We start from the raw sequence: 18,841 nt of genomic DNA, 5'->3' as shown, positions 1-18,841 counted from the left end.
ATTTTTGCTCTTTATTTTTTTGGTTTGGTTACCTATATATATATATATATATCAACAACGAATATCTCCACCTAATTAGTCACTCAACCGTGAGCACTTAGATCTAAACGTTATTGCTTTATTCCGTTCACTTCAGAGCTACGGACCAAGTGCAGGAATGATTCATATAAACTATACAGCGTAAACATAAAACGACTGAATTAAAATAAAATTAAAAGGAAACCCTCTGTCCCAGACCTAACTGGAGTAGACTAAGCAGGGACATCTAATGTCAAAATCATCAAGGCTGGATGGAGTATTCATGCAGACTCCCATTCCCGATGGAAAGCAAAGACAAAAGATAATATTCCCAACGCAATATATGCCTAGTAAACTTAAGCAACTCGCATAAAAAGCCAAATTAGACGTTCTCAGCGTGCCTCAGAAACAGCAAGAGAAGAAGGGGAAAAAATAATATTGGGGGAATAATTATATGGCACGCAAATTTCTAATCATGAAGTCATGGCATTGAAGACTTGTGCATAACAGGGAGTTCTAGAACCGCTGTATAAAATAACGGAGGCAGCTTCGGGTGAGGTAAAAGAAGTAAATCAACAGACAAAAAACCAAAAACTTGAAGTTAGGGTAAGGCCTCCCGATTAACCATCAGTCGTATCCATGCGCTCCAAAGAGGAAGAAGTCACTGCTGCCACTTTCGCAGCCTTTCTCTCGGCTTTAAAGGCTTCTATTTTAGCCTTCATTTCCGTATCTAAAATTCGCAGAAAGAAGCTGGTGTGTCAGCCCAGCATTACAGAATATGCAAGAGTGTTCTAGAGATTAGAAATTGGCAATCTGTAAAATACTCACCTGGAATAACATCCTCAATGCTCAACGGAGATCGGTTGAATGGATCGTTCGGGTCACTGAGCAGGTGGGATCGAATGGTGGAACGATCAATGGAAACTTTGGAGCTGGGCAAAATAACAGGATCCTCCATGAGAGTATACACCAAGGGGTCTGTTTTCAAAGGGTATTTTATGTCAGTCAGCTGTGGCAGCAAAGGAAAATAGTTAACGTTAAACAAACCTAGGAATTCATCAGGAATTTCTCCAAGATCCTCCTCAGCCTGCTCATCCGCCTCCTTGGCAATCCTGAACTTGGTCTGTAACTGTTCCCACTTGGCGAGGTCTTCCTGTGGCTTCAAAGCCCATTTACGCAGAATTTCACCTGCTTTCTCAAAGTTTGATGGTTTATAGGACCGGCCATCACGGGCAACGGCTATGATGAAGTTTTCCTTGTCCATAAGATTCAGGTACACATCGACAATTTCGCTTAGAAGCACGCGTGGATTGAAGCCGTACTCTGCCAGGTTGGCTACTCGAAGGTTTGCACTCTTAGGGCCAACCATAGCGTCCAAATTGTAATCCAACATGTCAGCCAGGCGCTGTACGATCTCAGGCATTGTGAAAGACTCTGCCAATGCCTCTGTGAAAAGTTTAAGCATGGCTACCGTTTCATTTGTGAGCTGCATGTAAGATTTTGCTCGGCCTTGTGCCGCAGAAAGTTGCTCTTCTTTTTGTTGCCGAACGTTCTGCTCCATACTTGATCCTTCACGGGCAAGCTCGACTTGAAGATCATGAATCGTCAAGAACGCCGAAAACGATTCATCGAGTACAAACGTAACATCATTCAAGAGGAGGTTAACAAAGCGAACGAAGAAATCTAGGTTTCGATTGGCTTCATTATGAAGCTTGTCTCGGTAGGCCGTGTTCGGCCAGATACATTGGATAATCTGGAATATCTCGTACCGAATATTAAACTTATCAAAGAATTGCGTGTGTGTCCCCGTGAATTCTGCTTCTATGTAAAATTTCATCAGAGCGTGAAGAAGATGCTCTGTGGCGAAAGGTAAGGAGTTGAGAAGGTCAACAAGAACGCCCCTGGAACCATTACGCCGTGGCCAGGTCCCTCTGAAAAGTATTGTAACCAATCCAGCTTTAAGATATGGGTTTTTGATATACTCTGAACACTGTAGAAACGTGATGCATAGCATAATCAACTCATCCCCCTGTGTGGAGGTTACCACATGGGGCATACTCCACATGATAAATTTGAAACTGCTGACAACATCGTCCACGAAGTATTCAGGGAGGCATTTGAAATTCTCCGGTTGGTTTTCGGGAAGCGGTAGCTTCAGAGTTTCGGTCGGGAGATTACGTCCTGATGCAATTCGCAATAGCCAAACAATAACGTATCGCATAAATTGCATGGACCGGGCTTGCCATGTCTCATCCAGTAAGATGCCCTGCAGGGTGTACTTGAACGAAAGACCAAGATCAAGTCTGTCTTTGTACTTCTTCAGCGCATCTTCGAACATTCTGAGTTGCACTGGATTAGACCTCCATTTATGTCTCTCGAGTTCAAATTTATCGATTTGGGCCTCCATATGGCGAAGGTCCTTCTCCAGTTGTTCCAGCTTGGTCGTTAAAGATTCGCTTCCATAGTGGTGTGCAGCAGCAGTTAAGAAAAATATTTCGGTAATAAAATTTGATGTTCCTTCCTCGACTTGGTCATAAAATGCATCTGAGGCGTGTTGATCAGCATTAATCTTAGTTTCGTCTCTCATGTGAACTCGCGGATTCCGTTTCAGATAGCCGATATCAATGCGATCAATCTACCAAGGTCAGCAAAACGTGCATTATAACCAACTAGTGATAGCATGAAGGGTGGGGGGATGGGCACCTTGGTGAACGCTGCATCCATAAAAGGTTCACAGAGTTGGTCAAGGCATGTGGTGATATTGAACATAAAACCATCCGAAGAGATAGTCTTAGGGTCAACTTGAAGCGCCCTTCTCTTGTGGTTGAGATTAACTGACGCGGCAAACCAGTCGAGGACACGTTCCCTTGCGGGCTTCGAAGCTCGGACAAGCTGATTGATGATATCCAACAGATCTGAATTAAGTAATTGTTGCATCATGCGCACGGCTCTTTGCGAATTGAGAATAGACCCCTGATCCAGAGTTTTAGGGCTTGCAAAATAATTCAATGGAACATCACGGTGTAGAGGAGACAGTCGAAACCAGGGGCCCAGAAGTGTTGCAGTTTCGAACTTTTCAACATCGACAGGAGCGTTAAACAACTCTGACTCAGTTATGGCGATAGCCAAAGGAGGGAACCGAACAAGGTTTCGCAGTGCCTATCATCATACTGAGCATAAAAATTGAGTTACAAAGCAATTGTTCAACATACCATCACATAGGGCTTGTAGTCCATATTTATGTTTAACTTGGAAAGGTCGTGGCTCATTTCCTCGACAGCGCCAACAAAAGCTGGAAGAACTGTTTCATCTTCATTCGATCTCTTAATAGCTTCTGTAATAAAGTCATGACATAACCCCAAGTCATCCTCTGGATCTTTAAGGAGGTGAGACTTTAGCGCAGAAGAGGGAGCAGTATCAAGACTAACAATTTCATTAGAAATTTGCGAGTTTATCGAAATACTTCTGAAAGGCACATACCCAAACATTTCTGGCATGGTCACCGCAAAAATACAGTAGCTCATACACAGCCGCCTTGCCTCCGAAACTATGACATACTTGCGGTCATCCGCGTTCTGCTTTCGGAACCCTTTATATAGCCTCGTTACCCTCTTCCAACACGGGAGCAAGTATCCCATTGGATTTCCATTGTGGGTATTAGATGCGGCTTCTAGAAGTGCCTGGTCTAGAACGTCAATACTGATACGGAGCGCCTGACCTTGCTCCTGCAGCTCTTGGCTCAGCCCAGCAAGATAACTAAGTGTCTGCCCGTGAACATCGACACGTCGACCTTCATCCAGCGTAACTCGAAATACAGCTCTTAAAGTTTTGTCCTCGAAGTCTTCGATTGTCTCACTAGGTCGTGGCGGTATCCGAGATGTGCTGGTGCTCGGAGCGCCAGAAGACTCTGTCTTGCTTTGTGACGGTGGAGGTCTGATTCGTATTCGGGGTGCCCCCTCGTTGGGCTGTTGCATATCTGGCTGCGGTGGTGTTGGGGGATGTGATGATGACGGAGCTAGCCCGCTCGAAATATTAATCTGTGGGCTTTGAGGTTCCGGTTCCTGCAAAGTAGGAGATGAGGTTCCGGTTTCTGAATCTTTGTCACCCGACTGCTGAGAGTTTGATTGAGCTGTACTTGACGCTTGAGATCCAAGCTTGGCTAGTCGTTTGTTGCGGATCTGGTAGTCATAGTGGTCAGTGGCGAATGTTAAATGAAGTGGGAATATTGAGAGAAACGACGAGCGCGATATCGATATTATGGGTACGGGGATGTATGGGGAGTACTACCTTGTCCGCATCAACAGAGTCCGCCATGATTAGATTCCGGGTTCGCTTGCGTAAGTTATATCTAATAAATCTAGCTTATGTCGAATGTTTCAGCACATTCGCAGCTGCAACAAACAGGAGACTAAGGATATTTGTTACTCCCTTCGTGGAGCATACCATCGCTGCGGCGGCCGAATAATGCTTTGAAGCCATGATACTTGACTAAGCTGCGATTATCTCATTGCCCCGCGGGTAAAGTTTATCCGGTAGCCTAGCCTAAAGTAGAAGGTTCCGCCGACGCCTACGTTCGCTTTTTTGATGATCGATACGGCTTTGATTATCAGAGTAGCAATTAGGATATAAAAAAAGTCTCAATATAATACTATAATGTTAGAAAATCAAGTAGGAAGTATGTTCAAATGATTTACGCAATTCAAAAGGCTTATCAAATAATGCCATGAGATACAAGGCAAAACGAATCAGCAAAAAAGTAAGAGAAAAATGAGACAAGAAATGAGAAGAGCAAAAATTAGTATATATCCCTGGGTAATGATGCTAGTCGCGGAACGCCCAACCCCGATCATACACAAAATAAAACAGAATGTTATTGTCTATTCATATCATCAGTGCAACAACGAGCGTGAATGGGGAAATGCTCGCTTATCAAATCCCCATTCAAAGCTTTAGGGAATTCAACTTCTTGCAACTCCGAAGCTCCAACGAGCGTGCCTCCTTGAGTTTCTCAACGTCCGGGAAGAACCAACCTTGGGCATCTTGTATCATCTGGTCGCGCGCTTGAACTTCTCTTTCGCAGTCATAGCGTAGGTTTGATACATAATCCACTTCAACTTTCTGGTCAAGTTGGTAGAACTTGCGCGCACTGTAATCTTCCACCTCAGCGGGATTTACGAAATAGTCGAGTTTGAGTTTGGGTGTTGTTCGGTGCATCGTGTGGGGTGGTACAGCCCTGTCGAATCGGAGAGAAGGTCCAGACGATGTCGCACCGGAGAAGAGAGAGGTTAGGAGTGGGAGGAGGAATATGAGAAGGATTGGAATAAACTGTGCAAATGATGCCATGCTGGCAGGGGGATCCTGGCCACCAGAATGATTATCCGCCTCACGCGGTCTTCGTCGAGGTCGTGAGCCGCCAAATTGATGCACTCGGATGTTGGGGCCTCCACCCATATTAAAAACAAATTGCGGGCCGCTGTTAAACATTCCTCCGCCTATTTACTTTAATTAGCAGTTGCATACAACCACAACGATGTTGATATAGGATAAGGCTTATTTACCGAAAGGCCCGAAACCGCCGCCTCCAAAAAATCTGTTAAATAGCTCCTCTGGTGATATTTCCTCATCAAACATAGGCCCTCTACCTCCCCCTTGCGGGAACCCGCTGAACCCGCTGAACGGTGAAGATGACGAGGAAGCTCCCGGCGAAAATCTGTTATCTGGATCTCCGCCAAACTTGTCGTATTTTGATTTTTTCTCCGAGTCAGATAGTATTTGAAACGCTCGGGATACCACTAAAATAGACCGTAAGAACATATTAGTGGGGCTCACCGAATTGTTAAGAAAATGTGCCTCCATATTTAATACATAGGCCAACCTATAAGATAGAATATTTGCGGAGATCGAGATATGAATATAAACTAAACATACTCTTAAACGCCTCATCTGCTCCGTCGTAACCATTCTTGTCGGGGTGTGTTAGTAAACTGAGTCTCCGATAGGCCTTCTTAATCTCTCCATCAGTCGCAGTTTTCTCTAGACCTAGAATCTCATAGAACGCTGTTGGTGGACATTTCCGAACACGTAGTACGGCCGCTTTCTGTTCGGGTGTGAATTTCCGGTCTTGGTTACCCTGGTTATGCTCTCTGGATTTCGCTGAGCCGTTGGGCTTTGCATCCGCACCGGATGCCGTCGCAGATGACATCTTATTTCTAGGATCCTGGTTGAGGCCCGCCGTGGAATATATGGGGTGTAAACGTCTGAAGCTGAATGAAGGGGACGGTGGAGACCTCAAAGCCCAGGAGAGCGGACGTAAAAAGATCGAAAGGGCAGGATCGCGCTAGATCTCCGCCACAGCGAGTGGAAGAGGCGGTTGCTACCGTATCCTATGTAGCGAGGGAGGATTCTGCGGGGGGTATATATTCGAGACCCGGAGATGTTGTTGCGTTACAAATCTCCCGCAAGATATTTAAAGAGTTCATGGTTGATGTCTGATGTCGCTCACAACGGATTTGGGACCATCGTGGCTTGAGATCACGTGATTTAACTATTCGTTTTGTAACATGTTTTCAAAGCAAGCTTGAGTGCATGGTTAAAAAGGAAAAATCGATGGGTTGCTCAAAAGTCAAGGGTTTGGATTTTAGATAGCTATGAATATTGCTAAATTGGTTATGTTGCTTAGCCGGGCCGTTGTGTGCATGCTCAGCTGTTTATCGAATATATATGCTTTCCAGTTTGCAATCTTCACTCTTACCTGGCAATAACATTGACACAATCATCAACTACGGCAATCCTTGTACACCATTGCTGTTGATGGTCTATAGTTACAAATTGCGTCGTTGTCTGGGTTTGTCTGGAAACGATGTATCAAGTCGCGGCTAACATTCATCGCGGCTGTTAAGCGCGGGCCGCTTTCATTAATTTTAAGCTTTTGGTTGTCGATTGGCAGCCTCAAGCTCCTATTTATCGATGAAAGTTGTTGTTCCGCCTCCTGCTAAAATACCCCAGATCAGAGAGTCCTAAATTTAAATACCCTTACCCCTCCGACGATATTTTAAGCAGAGAAATTTTTCCCGCAAAATACCTGCTTTTGACGACGCAGAACATAACTTGAAGCCTACCCATATTTCCTGAAGTGTTGACTGGCCACAATGACGCAAGAAGGGAGTAACCCACCCCCAAAAAATCAATCGCTCATGCAATATGCACGCGCATGGGGAGGTAAGCGAAACGACCCTCAATAATACCGTCCACACTCATTGATGAGGTCCCTTGTTGAAAATCCGCTGGTAAATCTTCAGCGCTAACTGAGCATCATGTTTTAGAAAACTCTTTCCCACCCACTCTCCTCGCGACGCTCATCGCGGCCCAACATATGCGTCCCTTCCAGCCTCTACCAATGATCTTCCCACCAGCTCTCCTATTCACCACATACCTCAATCTACTTGACTACAAGGTCGATGCGGCGGGCGTGAGTGCCGCATGGTCGGGTTTATATTTGCTCCTGGCCGCGAAGAGGAAGCAACCATTCATGAAAAAGTGGAACGCTAGAGGGATTGTGAGGGGTGCTGCTATGGGGTTGGGGTTTACCAATATGGTTAGTGGTGGGTTGGTTTATATGCTTGGGAAGAGGAGGGATGAAGATGGAGAGGGGTTAAGTGTTTGAGCAACCAGAAGTCAGAAGCATTTGTGGAGGCATTTTGGACCCCCTTTTTTTAAGTATGGATTAACTTCATAGCTATGGCATTGATGGTGTTATGGGCATGTTTTCGGGCTGGGTTCTGGTTTTCTGCAACGTGTGGTTCATGTATATATTGGATGGCTTTAAGCTGGTATTCACATCGGTTGTAGAATCCACGAGCTTTTAATACCTTGGCCGACCAGTGTGTCATTGTGCAGGCTCGACCAGTGTTTGTTATCGGGATTGCATGAGCAGTCTTACGGGTCATTGAACCATTATCGTAACGTCAATGTCTAGATATCACCGTTATTCCTCCTTCATCCAGAAGAGGGATGCAACCGCCCGTTACTCTTAATGCCCTGCGGAAAAGAGCCGGCCTAAAGGAAGTACGTAGACGAGTAGACGAGAGGATGCGTAGATAGAGTAAATCGCGTCATTCAAAACCATCACATTCATGAACTAACATACAAGCGCTGGGATATTACCCAGTCGCAAACATCGGGCGTGACAAATCTTTCTAGGGCATCGACATCGTTATTCATCGCCGCATTTCTAGCTTTCGTTGAGCTCACAGCTTCTTCCCCAGGTTTCCCCCCCTCAACCAGTTCGATACGCTCAGCCCATTCTCGCTTACCTCCATCGTGTTCCCGGGCCCCTTGGGCTAGAGTTTGTAGGAATAATTCCTGATCCTCTCGCCGGCCCCACTCCGAATCTTCCCGGAACGTCACTCTTAATCTATGCTGGCCGAAGAACTTGCCTAGGGGCTGAAGAGTATGTTCGGGGGGATAGTATTTGGTATCAAGGATTCGAACTAGTGTATCGTATCCCGTAAGGAGAATCTGTTCAGGCGAACCTGGATAGAAATCCGATGTGGAAATAGCCGCCGCTTTGTCTATAAAGTATGGTAACTTGGTTACTCCGATATCGACAGTTGGTGCGCTCTGTTGGCCTCCCTGAGCATTATCACGGCTGACGATGGCTTGGGTGACGGCGGCCTGAATGTTTTCGGCAAATATCCGCATCATGACGAGTCGATCCTCAAATGAAGCCGGCTTGGAAGGCTTGTCGGCATTCTGTGTAGCAAGAAGAAGCAGGAGTCTGACAGCTGGTATGTACTCATGCTGGCGCAGGGCTGATTTGGCGATGCTGAGGTGGGCTTTTGTTGGAGGGTTGAAAGATGAGTCCAACACATAGAGCTTGGTTGGCTGTCCTGCCTGGAGTTTGTTTGCGGGCACTGTATCCAGGACCCGGAAACCATCTGAAGATGAAATGAAATCATGGAGAGAGGTATGATATGTCTGCCGCAGGTGATGTAGAGATCGAACTTCAAGCTTAGGCGCCATGGGTAAGAAGTGGGTGTTCAAGGCTGTGCCAATAACAATAGGAAAGCCGTGGGAATTGTTCAGGACGGGAAATTATTATTATTCTGGAATATTCTACTACCAGAGTTATTTTCGTTTTGCCAGGCGTTGTTATTTCTATCCAGGAAAGCTAAATATTCGAGTGGGTTTAACTGATCTGAATAGATACATACATTCTGTGCTAGCGAGGTTCCTTGGCTGATATACACGCCAAAAGCTTAAATAGTGATATAAAAATAACTTCACCCACTGTACATATTTTAGCTGAAAATAATGAAATATGTTAGTATCATATAGCGTCCTCAGAATAATTCAAAAAAAAAAAAAAAAAAAAAAAAAAAAAAGAGCACATTTTTTGAGCCTTTCCAAAGCTTAACGATAGAGCCAAGCGCGGTCGTCAATGCTTACGCCGCCGTGCTTCCTTTTTTTCTAGCAGCATCCCTCATTCATTCCGTTCAAACTAGTTTCAATTTAATTTAATTTTAATTTAATTTTTTTTGAATGTTCTATTCATACATTGAAGTGGCTCTTGGATGAACTCATTCACTCGGAAATGCACTCTGTATTGTCGTCTTGTTTCTGCTTCGCAGTGCAGTCACGCATAAACCAATCAAAAAATTATAGACAGCTACGATCAGGATATCTCCAGCTCTATACTAGGAATTCCCGCGCAATCCGTTTGGATGAACATCGAGTAGTGGAGGAAGGATGTAATGTTCTCGAACGTGATATTATGAACTTCATTGCTGTCAACGCAATCACTCCTGTGTCAAAGACCTACAAGATCAAGTTTGTCGAGGTGCGGAAAACCTTCTATATTGTCATAGACTATATGCACGGCGAGCCGCTGGACAAAGCTTGGATGTATTTAACCCAGGGCCGTCGAGCGTACACCTGCCGCCAGATTGCTGGCTACCTTGAGGAGCTTCGGCAATTAACAGGCAAATAAATTGAGGCAATTAATTATTCCCGCTGGAGTGGGCCGTTTGAGAGCGAGAATGATTTCAACCGCTTTATGGCGTCAGATGCTTAGGAATATCCCTGCCACAATCATACTATCCATTTTGCTCACGACGACTTCAGTCCCAGGAATATGCTGGTCGATGAGGCCGGTCAAGTGACAGCGGTTTTTGGCTGGGAGTGGGCAGGACGGTTTCCGGAGTACTGGGATGCTGTGCGGATATTCATAGACATGCTATCTACGAAGCAGATGCCCGAATATGCGAATCTCCTCCTTTCCGTTCTCCCGAACCAATGTGAGGAGTATCTTGCAATGGTATACATTGTAAGGCTTGAAGCGCCTGACCAAGTTGGCAGACCATTCATCCACTAGCTTTGTCTGAATGAGGGCTTTGCTTCTTCCTCCCGTTTTTTGCGCAGCTATCTAGGCAGTTTGTACTTCATCGTTAGAGAACTTTTTTGAGTTTGCTGGTACCATATATTTGCTTGAGCCTGTGCATTTGATAATTGATATCAAGTGTGTTTCTTGCGTGAAATTGATACCTCGGGACATAGGCTGCGCTCCTGGACGCCGTTGCAATATGGGCCAAATAATTTAAACTGGACCCTCACATCGTAGATCCAACATCCCGCTTGATGCTTCACAGCATGCTAGCATCATGCCACCTGCTATCCATGAATGGCTTCATTATCATTTCCCGAGCCGTAGATCTTGGCATCTCAAGTCTTGGCGAGGTAAAGTGATTCTGCAAGTACGGAACAGAGTTGCAGTGTTTCTGTGTATGATCTCATCACCTTCGCCGTTGCCTTGAATCGTCACCCTGGAACAACGATTAGAGTAGACTGGCCCATGATGCATCACCAATTGATACGTTTGGTATTGCAACTTGGAGGTGAGAATGGCATCTAACAACACGCGCAACTGGATGCTATAGTTTGGTTGCAGGTCCGGATTCCCGGCCTGTCCGCTACAGCTCCTCGTCACTTGTATTGTCCAAGGCTTGCTGCTCATTGGGACTGCTCTACCTGGGACATTTCTTGAATTGCAGTTGAATTCGAATGTCGGTTTGGAGCGAATTTGGCCTATCCGGCATCCATACTATCTGCATCGTTGTGGCCTCCCAAGCCATTAAATGTAGCTCCTTCCCCCGCCGAAGATAACCCCCTTCTGCGTTGCTTGTCCATATCATCTGGTCTATTCTTCACTGTTGAGTGATTGAATACTTTGCGTATGTGTTCACGCTTACCTTCATTACGCCGATTGGCCCGATCCCGGGCTAGCCTTGCCAGCGATGGATGAGACTTATATCCGCATCCTGGTCTGGAGCAGGCGGGTCTTGGAGGACACCATACCTAACTGCCACGCTGCCGTCTTCTTCAGCCTACCAGGCGACACAAATGGTAATATTCTTCACGCCTTAGCCGCCCCCCAAAAATCTCTCCATTCACCAGCTGCAAGGCTATGACCCTTTGAATAGCGATAACATGACCGGTTCTGTGCACATTGCCATAATAAACCGAAGTATCGACGTGGCTGGTGCTATCGCCGCCCGAGTCCCAGCCAACACGACGCGAATAGATGGAATGGATAGAATTGCCAGAACTGGATTGGGGACGTCCTGCAGAAACTAGGAGATGAGGGCCTGATGACCCAACATGAGAGACTCGATGGTATTGGCGGAATGGCCGACATTCTCATTCAAGGTGCGGGAGATAACTAGGCGGCAGTTAGCACTCCAGCAATCAAGCTGTATGCGAATTGTCGGTGAAAGAACTTCAGTAGTGGTTTTCAACAGTAGGAGATTGTTCGAGAAAAAGGCGGATTAAATAGCGGAATACTAGTTATTTTCATCGGCCAACATTTGGTTTCGTTTTGCTCATGGATGAGCTAGGATGCAATGTGGTAGTAGAATCGGTGGTTTCGACCTGCTCATGGATGTGTACAATGTTTTTGACTGGTCAAATGTCCCTTCACCCCATTTTGCACTCGAAAAATGTTGACTGCACCCATTGAAAGCAGGCAATAATAAGCAGGAAGTAAGAATATTTAGTGTTGAAGTTAAGTTAAACTTCCGGAGCCTTAGGAGCATTTTCCCGGACACCACCTGTAGTGGATAACTACTCGTAGTTAGTTATGAGGGAAATTGAAAGTACGCAGAGTAAAACGATAACAATCTTAAAGAGAGCACACTGCTCAACATGTGAGGTATGGACATACAAATTGTTCGTCGTTCCGTGATAACCCACTGAATAACCACAAGCTTAAATGCCTGGCAGCGTGCATCTGAATCGGAAGAGTTCCATTATTCCACGGATTTCGGTTTCGGTAGCAGCATTAAATAAATGCCCGAAATTCGGTTGAAACAATTAACGGACCCATTTCCCGCGCCGTGACGCCTGCCGATGCAACGGGTGGGCGAGGTTGGTTCATCACAAACAAACATTGATGTCGCTGAGTGGTGACACGCTAATTGATGAATGTGGTAAAATGGGGATACCAAGCAGCCGCCGCTCATCTGAACTCCGTACTTCCCGCGTCTGACATGGATAGCTTGATTTGACGAGCATTGGCTTGGAGTGACTAACATTATGCGATAATAACATCCCCTGCCCCACGCGAAACGCCGGAGTTCCAGCCCGCGCATTTTGTGTTTTCCGTCCAAACATCAGCAACGAAACATTCCATGTTGAAGTGGCGACCCCCCAATAAATCATACCTCACAGATGCATGTGCCGCTTGGTCATTATTACCAGTAATAAATCTACATCCTAGAAGTATGAAGGAAAACAAACTCTTCTCCCGAACGCCTGATGGGAATGCTGGACTTGACGGCAATTGCAATGATGTCAGAGACGCGTTGAGCCACTGTGATTTGCTCGAGCAAGCCTCGATATTTGATTGGCGACGTTAGCTACTGGCCAGGGGTATGGTATGTACGCAGCAGTTATACGGAGTATATGCTTGGCCATTATCCCACGACGTCGAGCCAACCCTCTGTGGATTGTTTCATCGATCGCGCCAATCGTCATGCACATTAACTGGTCTGGTGAGACCTTCTCAGCTCTGTCATCATACCATTCGTGCGGTTTTCAAGTTTGCGTTTTAGATATTCGGACTCTTCGGACTCTGGGAGGCTGCCCTGCCTTGGTTGGATATGATGCTGGCCAAGATATAAAGATCTACCCGGCCAATTTGATTGAGAGCGCTTCTCCCCGGTTATTCAGCACAATTCTCTGCGAGCTCCATTCCAGAACATGGAATTTTGAGTTGTGAGATCCGAGTTCTTCGCTATGGCAGCTTCGTTGTCAAACAAAGCCACTCCAAAAGCCCAGGTCCAACGGACGGGACTCACTTGGCGCTGGTCCCTGCAATCAAAGTTAACGCTGAGAGACGACGCTAATTGGAGGTTCACTCAACCCCTTGCTAGCTCATATATTCTCCGTGTGTCAGGTCAGGTCCCCGCCTATACTGCCCGATACCATACCGACCACTTCAACCCCGAGGTTGAGGTGGTTGGGCAAGTCTCTATCATCACACTTCTGTTGGAATTCATGCAAATGAGCATTCAGAATTAGTTTCACAACCCTGCTATTAATTCTCTGCAACAAATCATAGGCCTTTGTCAACTACGGCTATTCGTTTGGAACTAGGAAAACAGCTATGTATCCCGATTGTACGGAGTATCTCGCCTAAACCGGCCAGGAAATGAGCTTATGTCTCATCCGCCATGGACTTCAGTTGGGGTTTGGCCCCTGGGCGAATAACGTCGATGAGAACGAATTGCAGGGACTATGGGGCTTGCTGGGAATGCTCCACTTGTTAGCATGATGGTCTGCCAAAGCGGCAGAAAGAGTGTCCCACTCTCAGAAACGGGACGAAATCCGAATGCCCTTTTGTATCTCACCTCTCCTCCGAGTTTCTATATTTTCTTCTCTCTCTCTTTTTGTCCTTTTTCACCTTCTCAGTGTTTTTTTTCACACTCTTTTGTTCGTTCAGATTTTTCTGTTCTACATTCCTTTAGAACTCTAGCGACAGGGTCGTTATTTCTCCCCAATTCAGTCGTTCTTTACGGACTACCCTTCGCGAATTGATTTCGCAGTCATTACTTGACGACATTTGCGGTACTGATTTTGTTCTTTTATTGATAAAAAGAACATCAAACAAATTCTTCTGTTTTACGATTGCTTCTTTGAGTTTATTTTAAGTGGCATTGATTGCCATTTCGTCTCCACAATGCATTTCATCAGCAAGCTATCCATTGCTGCCACCGTAACGGCGGCAGCTCTTACCCAGGCTCAACCTCTCAAGAGATTTGGCTACCGTGATGATTCGATTCGATCCAACGACGGAAACGCAAACGCTGCCGGTCAATATCCATCAGGCCCACCACCAGCCATGTCGATTCTGCCCGTTTCAAGCGACGTTGATCCCATTGATACCCCCTACAGCTCACCCACCAGCACCAGGGAAGTGACTCCAAGTTACGGCCCTCCTACAGTCTCAGTTGGATACTCAGCCAGCCTTCCATCCGATTACTCGATTCCCACCAGCCTTGCTACTCCAACTTACGGACCACCCTCGGTCACAGATGCATTCCCAACTGGTAATCCAACTGACGACTCGGTTCCCACCGACGTGACTCCAACCTACGGACCACCCTCGGTCACAGGAGCATTCCCAACTGGTAACCCGACTGACGACTCGGTTCCCACCGACGTGACTCCAACCTACGGACCGCCCTCGGTCACAGCTGAATTCCCAACCAGCATTCCAGCTGACTATTCGCCCCCGGCCAGCTCAGACTCCGGCCCAATCACCGTGACGGTTCGACCTCTGCCTGTGTCCTCAGCCTCTGGTGTTAATCCCATCCAGACCAGCTCCACCAGTGATAGCCAAGCAACCCCAACTTACGGACCTCCTTCGGTTACCAGTGGATTCCCAACCATTCCAGCTGATAACCCAGGCCCCATCAGCTCGAAAACAGCAACTGTGACTTACACACTCGGAACTGGAACCGAGACAGTCGTGGTCACTCGAACTGTCACCATTGGCGTTCCTCCTCAACACCAGAAGCCCACCCCAGTATGTCCATGAATCTCAAAGAGAAAGAAATCACTCTTGCTGACTTGGATGTTCTAGCCCCCTGACGCTGGTGTAGATCCTATCTCTGATTCCACCACTACGTTGTCAACAACCTCGACGACAACTACTACTATTACCCTAGAACCGTCACCCACTCCTGGCAACAGTAAACCCAGCAAGCCTAATCGGCCGGGCAGACCTGGTGGCTCCCCATGCAAACCTGTTGTTATTGTAACTGTTACTGAGGAAGCAGTCACAGTGGTATGATTTGTCATAGACCTCTGCTGCTGCACTTTTTCTGACAATAGTTAAATAGACCGCTACTCCAACGGCTGTTGATCCAACGTTTGACAACCCAAAACCGACAGAGGTGGTCACACCACACCCATATCCGACTACACCAAGTGATGACGACGACGACGTGACTTCTGCACTGCCATCAACTTCTTCAGTTAGTGTTCCCGTCAAAGTCCCGCTGCCTCCTTACCCTACCGGGACCACTGTTCGCGCCAAACCTACGACTTCCTCAGGGTTCCTCACCAGAGTGCATCCGATCCCCACCGGAGGCTATTACTATTAAGAAATGCACTATAGCATCGTGGTTCCTGGAGGGTACCTCAAAAAGTTACCCGTAATGCCTTGCTCAAATTTTTACAACAGTCCTTAAAGCATCCAACCCTAGGTAGGGCTACCAGTATGACTATGGACTGTTTTAGTGCTACGGGGGATTAAAAAGCGATTCATTCACTAGTGCACCATTCCGAAGCGTCGAATATTTCGAGACGGGGATATGACTTGCTTTTCAACCTCGATTTTTCTTCTCTATTCTTCTTGCGCAAGATATCTGGTTTTCCGGAGGTATGGGACTTGAGGGAGTTTGGATATAGGGGTACGGGCCAAGGAAAACTACCTAGACGTTCAGTTTTCAGTTCTCGGAATATTATTCCTCGCCCAATCAACTTTTCCGAAATCCCCTGAATTCCATTTTCGGCCATTTCTTGTCTCAGTCTCTTGGCTGCCTTATTCTGCCTTTATTTATCTTTCTCTTCTTTTCTTTGATAGATTACTTTAGCCAACAAGGTTTATATATTGATGGTGCCATTATATGTACTGTACATTTGTTTATTGTTTATCTTTTTTATTTATTTTTTATTTATTTTTTTATTTATTTTTTTTAAATCGTCCCAGTCTGATGAGCGCAGCTGGGGGTTTGAATATCGTAGAGAGTTGTATTCCACATATGCAAATTTGGAGCCTGCCAACCCCGGCTCTGAGTTGAATGGTTTAGTTTTTTGTCCTGTTATGCCCTCAGGCCGGCGTATTTGTCTTCCCTTATTTACTATTTCGTTGGCCCATGCATAAATTATGCAAGGCATATCAAGGTTAGAGGCGCAATAATTGACTGTACGTTGGTAAACTTATCATCCATTTAGCCCTTTAAAATGTCTGTTCTTCTTGTTGCCCCATAATGATTTCCGTTTGTAAAACATTTTTCCAGAATTGGTCGGATACGACATGGTTTATATTTATTAGTATTATCCAATGGCCCGCCCAGGGGTTCTTCGCACTAAGTATTAAATATGTGACATTTGCTGCACACTGGCGCTCAGTCCTCGGGACTGGTTTGTTTCTATTTGAACTTCTAGCTGAATTTTTCTCCACCAGGCTTGTTTCACGTTTCAGATTTCCCGTTTGGCCTTTGGTCCTTGGATGGTCGAGACCCTGGCAACGGTTTTCCTCAAACAATGATTTGTCGATAGCTGTCGCGCGGCCACATGCCTGGACAACAACCTCTTCGGACGGGTATAAATGAGAAGAAAGGAGAAAGGGGAAAGGAAAGTACGGTAATGGGGCATGCTCGTTAAAATCTAATCATGTTGAAAGATTAAATAAAAACAGAAGGTGGGTATTATTCAAACAGGGGTATATAAGAAACATAATGTCTACCGTTCAAATCCATTTAAATTTAAATTTTTTGTTTTTTTTTTTTTTTTTTTTTGGATCCTGCCAATTATTCAGATTGTCGTAGGAGGTTAACGCCACTTCAATACGTGGGTGATATGTTAATTGCAAATCATTATCAGGAAAGTGTTGTATTCAGTTGCCGTCGTTGTCAAATCAAAGCGAATCAATTGCCTATCTTCGATGAAACCGCCTCAAGTCCACAACGAGCGATTTTTTGCCGCGTATTCTGCCATTCTAACCATGTCATAGCTTGTAACAGGCAATCAGCGAGGTCATCAAGTTTCTCGATTTCCAGTGCTTGTAAATCATCCATTGCGAAATGAGAAACCTTATTCGAAGAAGTGGTTGAAGAAGCGGTGGGCTTGGTAGAGCCTCCTTTTGTCTTTGCGTTGGTTCTTTTCAGCTTCTTTTCCCATTTCTTTAAGTAGGCTTTAACTACCTCATGCATCCGACGGTCGTCGCCGAACTGTATGCCGATATGACCACCTGAGTCTGCTGGTCCTATGCCACCAGCGTCTGATCCAGTACATGACGAGAGGAGTTTGCCAATTCGATCTATTTTGATTTGCTTGCGTCTATTCGGAGTCATTGATTGGGATATCTTCTTCGTTGACGAGACCTCTGTCTTCTTGCCTTTCGGATGCAGATCGAGTTCTTCTTCATCCATCCAGTATTTCATTACTCGTTGAGGCTCCACACCTTCGACGACAATGTTGGCTAAGTCGCCTTTCCGCTCCAGTTGTATGGAACGAAGAACCGCGTAGAGCATTCCTTCAAAGACGCCGACGCGAATGGTCCATTCCTGGACAGAGCTACCTCCGCCAGATCGAAATCGTTGCCTTTCAATAAGAATGTGTGTCGGTTTATATGTTGCGAGGAGAGATGACATGAGGGTGTATGCGTGTGTAGCATATAGTTTGGGCGCAAAGGACTCCTTTTCCTTTTCCTTTTCCTTCTCCTTCTCCTTCTCCTTCTCCTTCACCTTTCCATCACACTGACTAGCCTCAAGTGTGTCGAGAGCATTCGATCTGCTCGCCTTCGATGTCTTATTTTGCGGCTTCATTTCCTCACCCAAGTGCAAATCCAAAACTTGCTTGTCTGACGCCAAATTGGCCACAAAAGTAGGAACAGATAAGCGATACCACGCACTCAAAAAAGGAGGTTTTAACTCGCCGGCTTGGCCCGGCGGAACCACCAGGTGGGCAAATGCCAAGTTTCGGATGCCCATGTCAATACTTAGAATGCTTGCCGGTTTTTTGTGGTTTATTAATGATTCTTCTTGGCTAGCATTTTGGGCTGCACATCGTGGTTCACCGTTGAGTACTTGGCCCAAACGTTCTATGAGAACCGGTTTGGTACCCGAAGACAATATTCCCGTCAGAGAAGCAAGGCGTTGAAGCTGGCGTACTTTAAGAGCAGGTAGCCATTTCGTAGGGCATGTAGGAGGGGTCATATGCCCTCAGATCCTCTGTGCACACAAGGCGCGGAGGAAGTAACAAATACTAATATTTTCGGAATCTTTTGCGAGTGTACTTATTTGTTGGATGAATGGGAAAAATATATGAAGTCCGGGTTTGTGGCTAAAAGTGTGAGAATCAGATGGGTTAAGCTCTTCAGCTAAATAGAGTAGCTAGTTAAGGGTCATTATTTTACTAACCATTTAATTTCTTCACTTTCAATTATTATAAAGGTCACACGCTTCTATCTCCGTGTTAGACACGACACGGCATGCAATTTCGCTAAAATAAACGGTGTTTAAGTTCGACTAAGCGCGTC

At 45.8% G+C, this 18,841-nt stretch overlaps 8 protein-coding genes across 9 annotated transcripts; 4 read left to right on the top strand and 4 right to left on the bottom strand.

Moving 5' to 3' along the window:
• Position 1: 1 nt before the first annotated feature.
• BDCG_02935 (ubiquitin conjugation factor E4 B) lies at positions 2 to 4,488 on the bottom strand. Its single transcript, XM_045418527.1, has 7 exons — positions 4,306 to 4,488; positions 3,499 to 4,196; positions 3,231 to 3,441; positions 2,722 to 3,177; positions 1,066 to 2,653; positions 847 to 996; positions 2 to 748 (listed from the first exon to the last, which is right to left on the bottom strand). Exons 1-7 carry the CDS (start codon positions 4,330 to 4,332, stop codon positions 639 to 641), a joined length of 3,240 nt encoding a protein of 1,079 aa, XP_045275068.1. The 5' UTR covers positions 4,333 to 4,488; the 3' UTR covers positions 2 to 638.
• A 15-nt stretch (positions 4,489 to 4,503) lies between these two features.
• On the bottom strand, positions 4,504 to 7,287 carry BDCG_02934 (DnaJ like subfamily B member 12). Its single transcript, XM_045418526.1, has 3 exons — positions 5,947 to 7,287; positions 5,577 to 5,810; positions 4,504 to 5,510 (listed from the first exon to the last, which is right to left on the bottom strand). Exons 1-3 carry the CDS (start codon positions 6,218 to 6,220, stop codon positions 4,960 to 4,962), a joined length of 1,059 nt encoding a protein of 352 aa, XP_045275067.1. The 5' UTR covers positions 6,221 to 7,287; the 3' UTR covers positions 4,504 to 4,959.
• BDCG_02933 (uncharacterized protein) lies at positions 6,655 to 8,172 on the top strand. The gene is made up of 2 exons (XM_045418525.1): positions 6,655 to 7,236; positions 7,341 to 8,172. Exons 1-2 carry the CDS (start codon positions 7,167 to 7,169, stop codon positions 7,679 to 7,681), a joined length of 411 nt encoding a protein of 136 aa, XP_045275066.1. The 5' UTR covers positions 6,655 to 7,166; the 3' UTR covers positions 7,682 to 8,172.
• On the bottom strand, positions 7,486 to 9,285 carry BDCG_02932 (cytidylyltransferase). Its single transcript, XM_045418524.1, has one exon. The coding sequence runs from the start codon at positions 9,037 to 9,039 to the stop codon at positions 8,149 to 8,151; it is 891 nt and encodes a 296-aa protein (XP_045275065.1). The 5' UTR covers positions 9,040 to 9,285; the 3' UTR covers positions 7,486 to 8,148.
• A 300-nt stretch (positions 9,286 to 9,585) lies between these two features.
• On the top strand, positions 9,586 to 10,006 carry BDCG_16639 (uncharacterized protein; the record flags this gene model as incomplete). Its single annotated transcript, XM_045425845.1, has 1 exon — positions 9,586 to 10,006. The coding sequence occupies exon 1, from the start codon at positions 9,611 to 9,613 to the stop codon at positions 10,004 to 10,006; it is 396 nt and encodes a 131-aa protein (XP_045280239.1). The 5' UTR covers positions 9,586 to 9,610.
• Positions 10,007 to 10,016: 10 nt separating this feature from the next.
• BDCG_16638 (uncharacterized protein) lies at positions 10,017 to 10,506 on the top strand. The gene has a single exon (XM_045425844.1). It carries the CDS (start codon positions 10,151 to 10,153, stop codon positions 10,388 to 10,390), a length of 240 nt encoding a protein of 79 aa, XP_045280238.1. The 5' UTR covers positions 10,017 to 10,150; the 3' UTR covers positions 10,391 to 10,506.
• A 1,649-nt stretch (positions 10,507 to 12,155) lies between these two features.
• BDCG_02930 lies at positions 12,156 to 16,684 on the top strand. Of its 2 annotated transcripts, XM_045418522.1 has the most exons (4): positions 12,156 to 12,223; positions 12,295 to 15,100; positions 15,158 to 15,361; positions 15,417 to 16,684. In XM_045418522.1, exons 2-4 carry the CDS (start codon positions 14,252 to 14,254, stop codon positions 15,678 to 15,680), a joined length of 1,317 nt encoding a protein of 438 aa, XP_045275064.1. In that variant the 5' UTR covers positions 12,156 to 12,223; positions 12,295 to 14,251; the 3' UTR covers positions 15,681 to 16,684. The 2 variants fall into 2 exon arrangements, with proteins under 2 accessions (XP_045275064.1, XP_045280237.1); XM_045418523.1 differs by having other exon boundaries at positions 12,156 to 15,100; positions 15,417 to 16,276.
• A 544-nt stretch (positions 16,685 to 17,228) lies between these two features.
• On the bottom strand, positions 17,229 to 18,806 carry BDCG_02929 (uncharacterized protein; the record flags this gene model as incomplete). Its single annotated transcript, XM_045418521.1, has 1 exon — positions 17,229 to 18,806. Exon 1 carries the CDS (start codon positions 18,516 to 18,518, stop codon positions 17,229 to 17,231), a length of 1,290 nt encoding a protein of 429 aa, XP_045275063.1. The 5' UTR covers positions 18,519 to 18,806.
• Between the last annotated feature and the right edge of the window lie 35 nt (positions 18,807 to 18,841).

Source organism: Blastomyces dermatitidis (genome assembly GCF_000003525.1).
Source record: "Blastomyces dermatitidis ER-3 genomic scaffold supercont1.3, whole genome shotgun sequence".
Classification (NCBI taxonomy): domain Eukaryota; kingdom Fungi; phylum Ascomycota; class Eurotiomycetes; order Onygenales; family Ajellomycetaceae; genus Blastomyces; species Blastomyces dermatitidis.
This window is presented reverse-complemented; position numbering and strand designations above follow the sequence as displayed.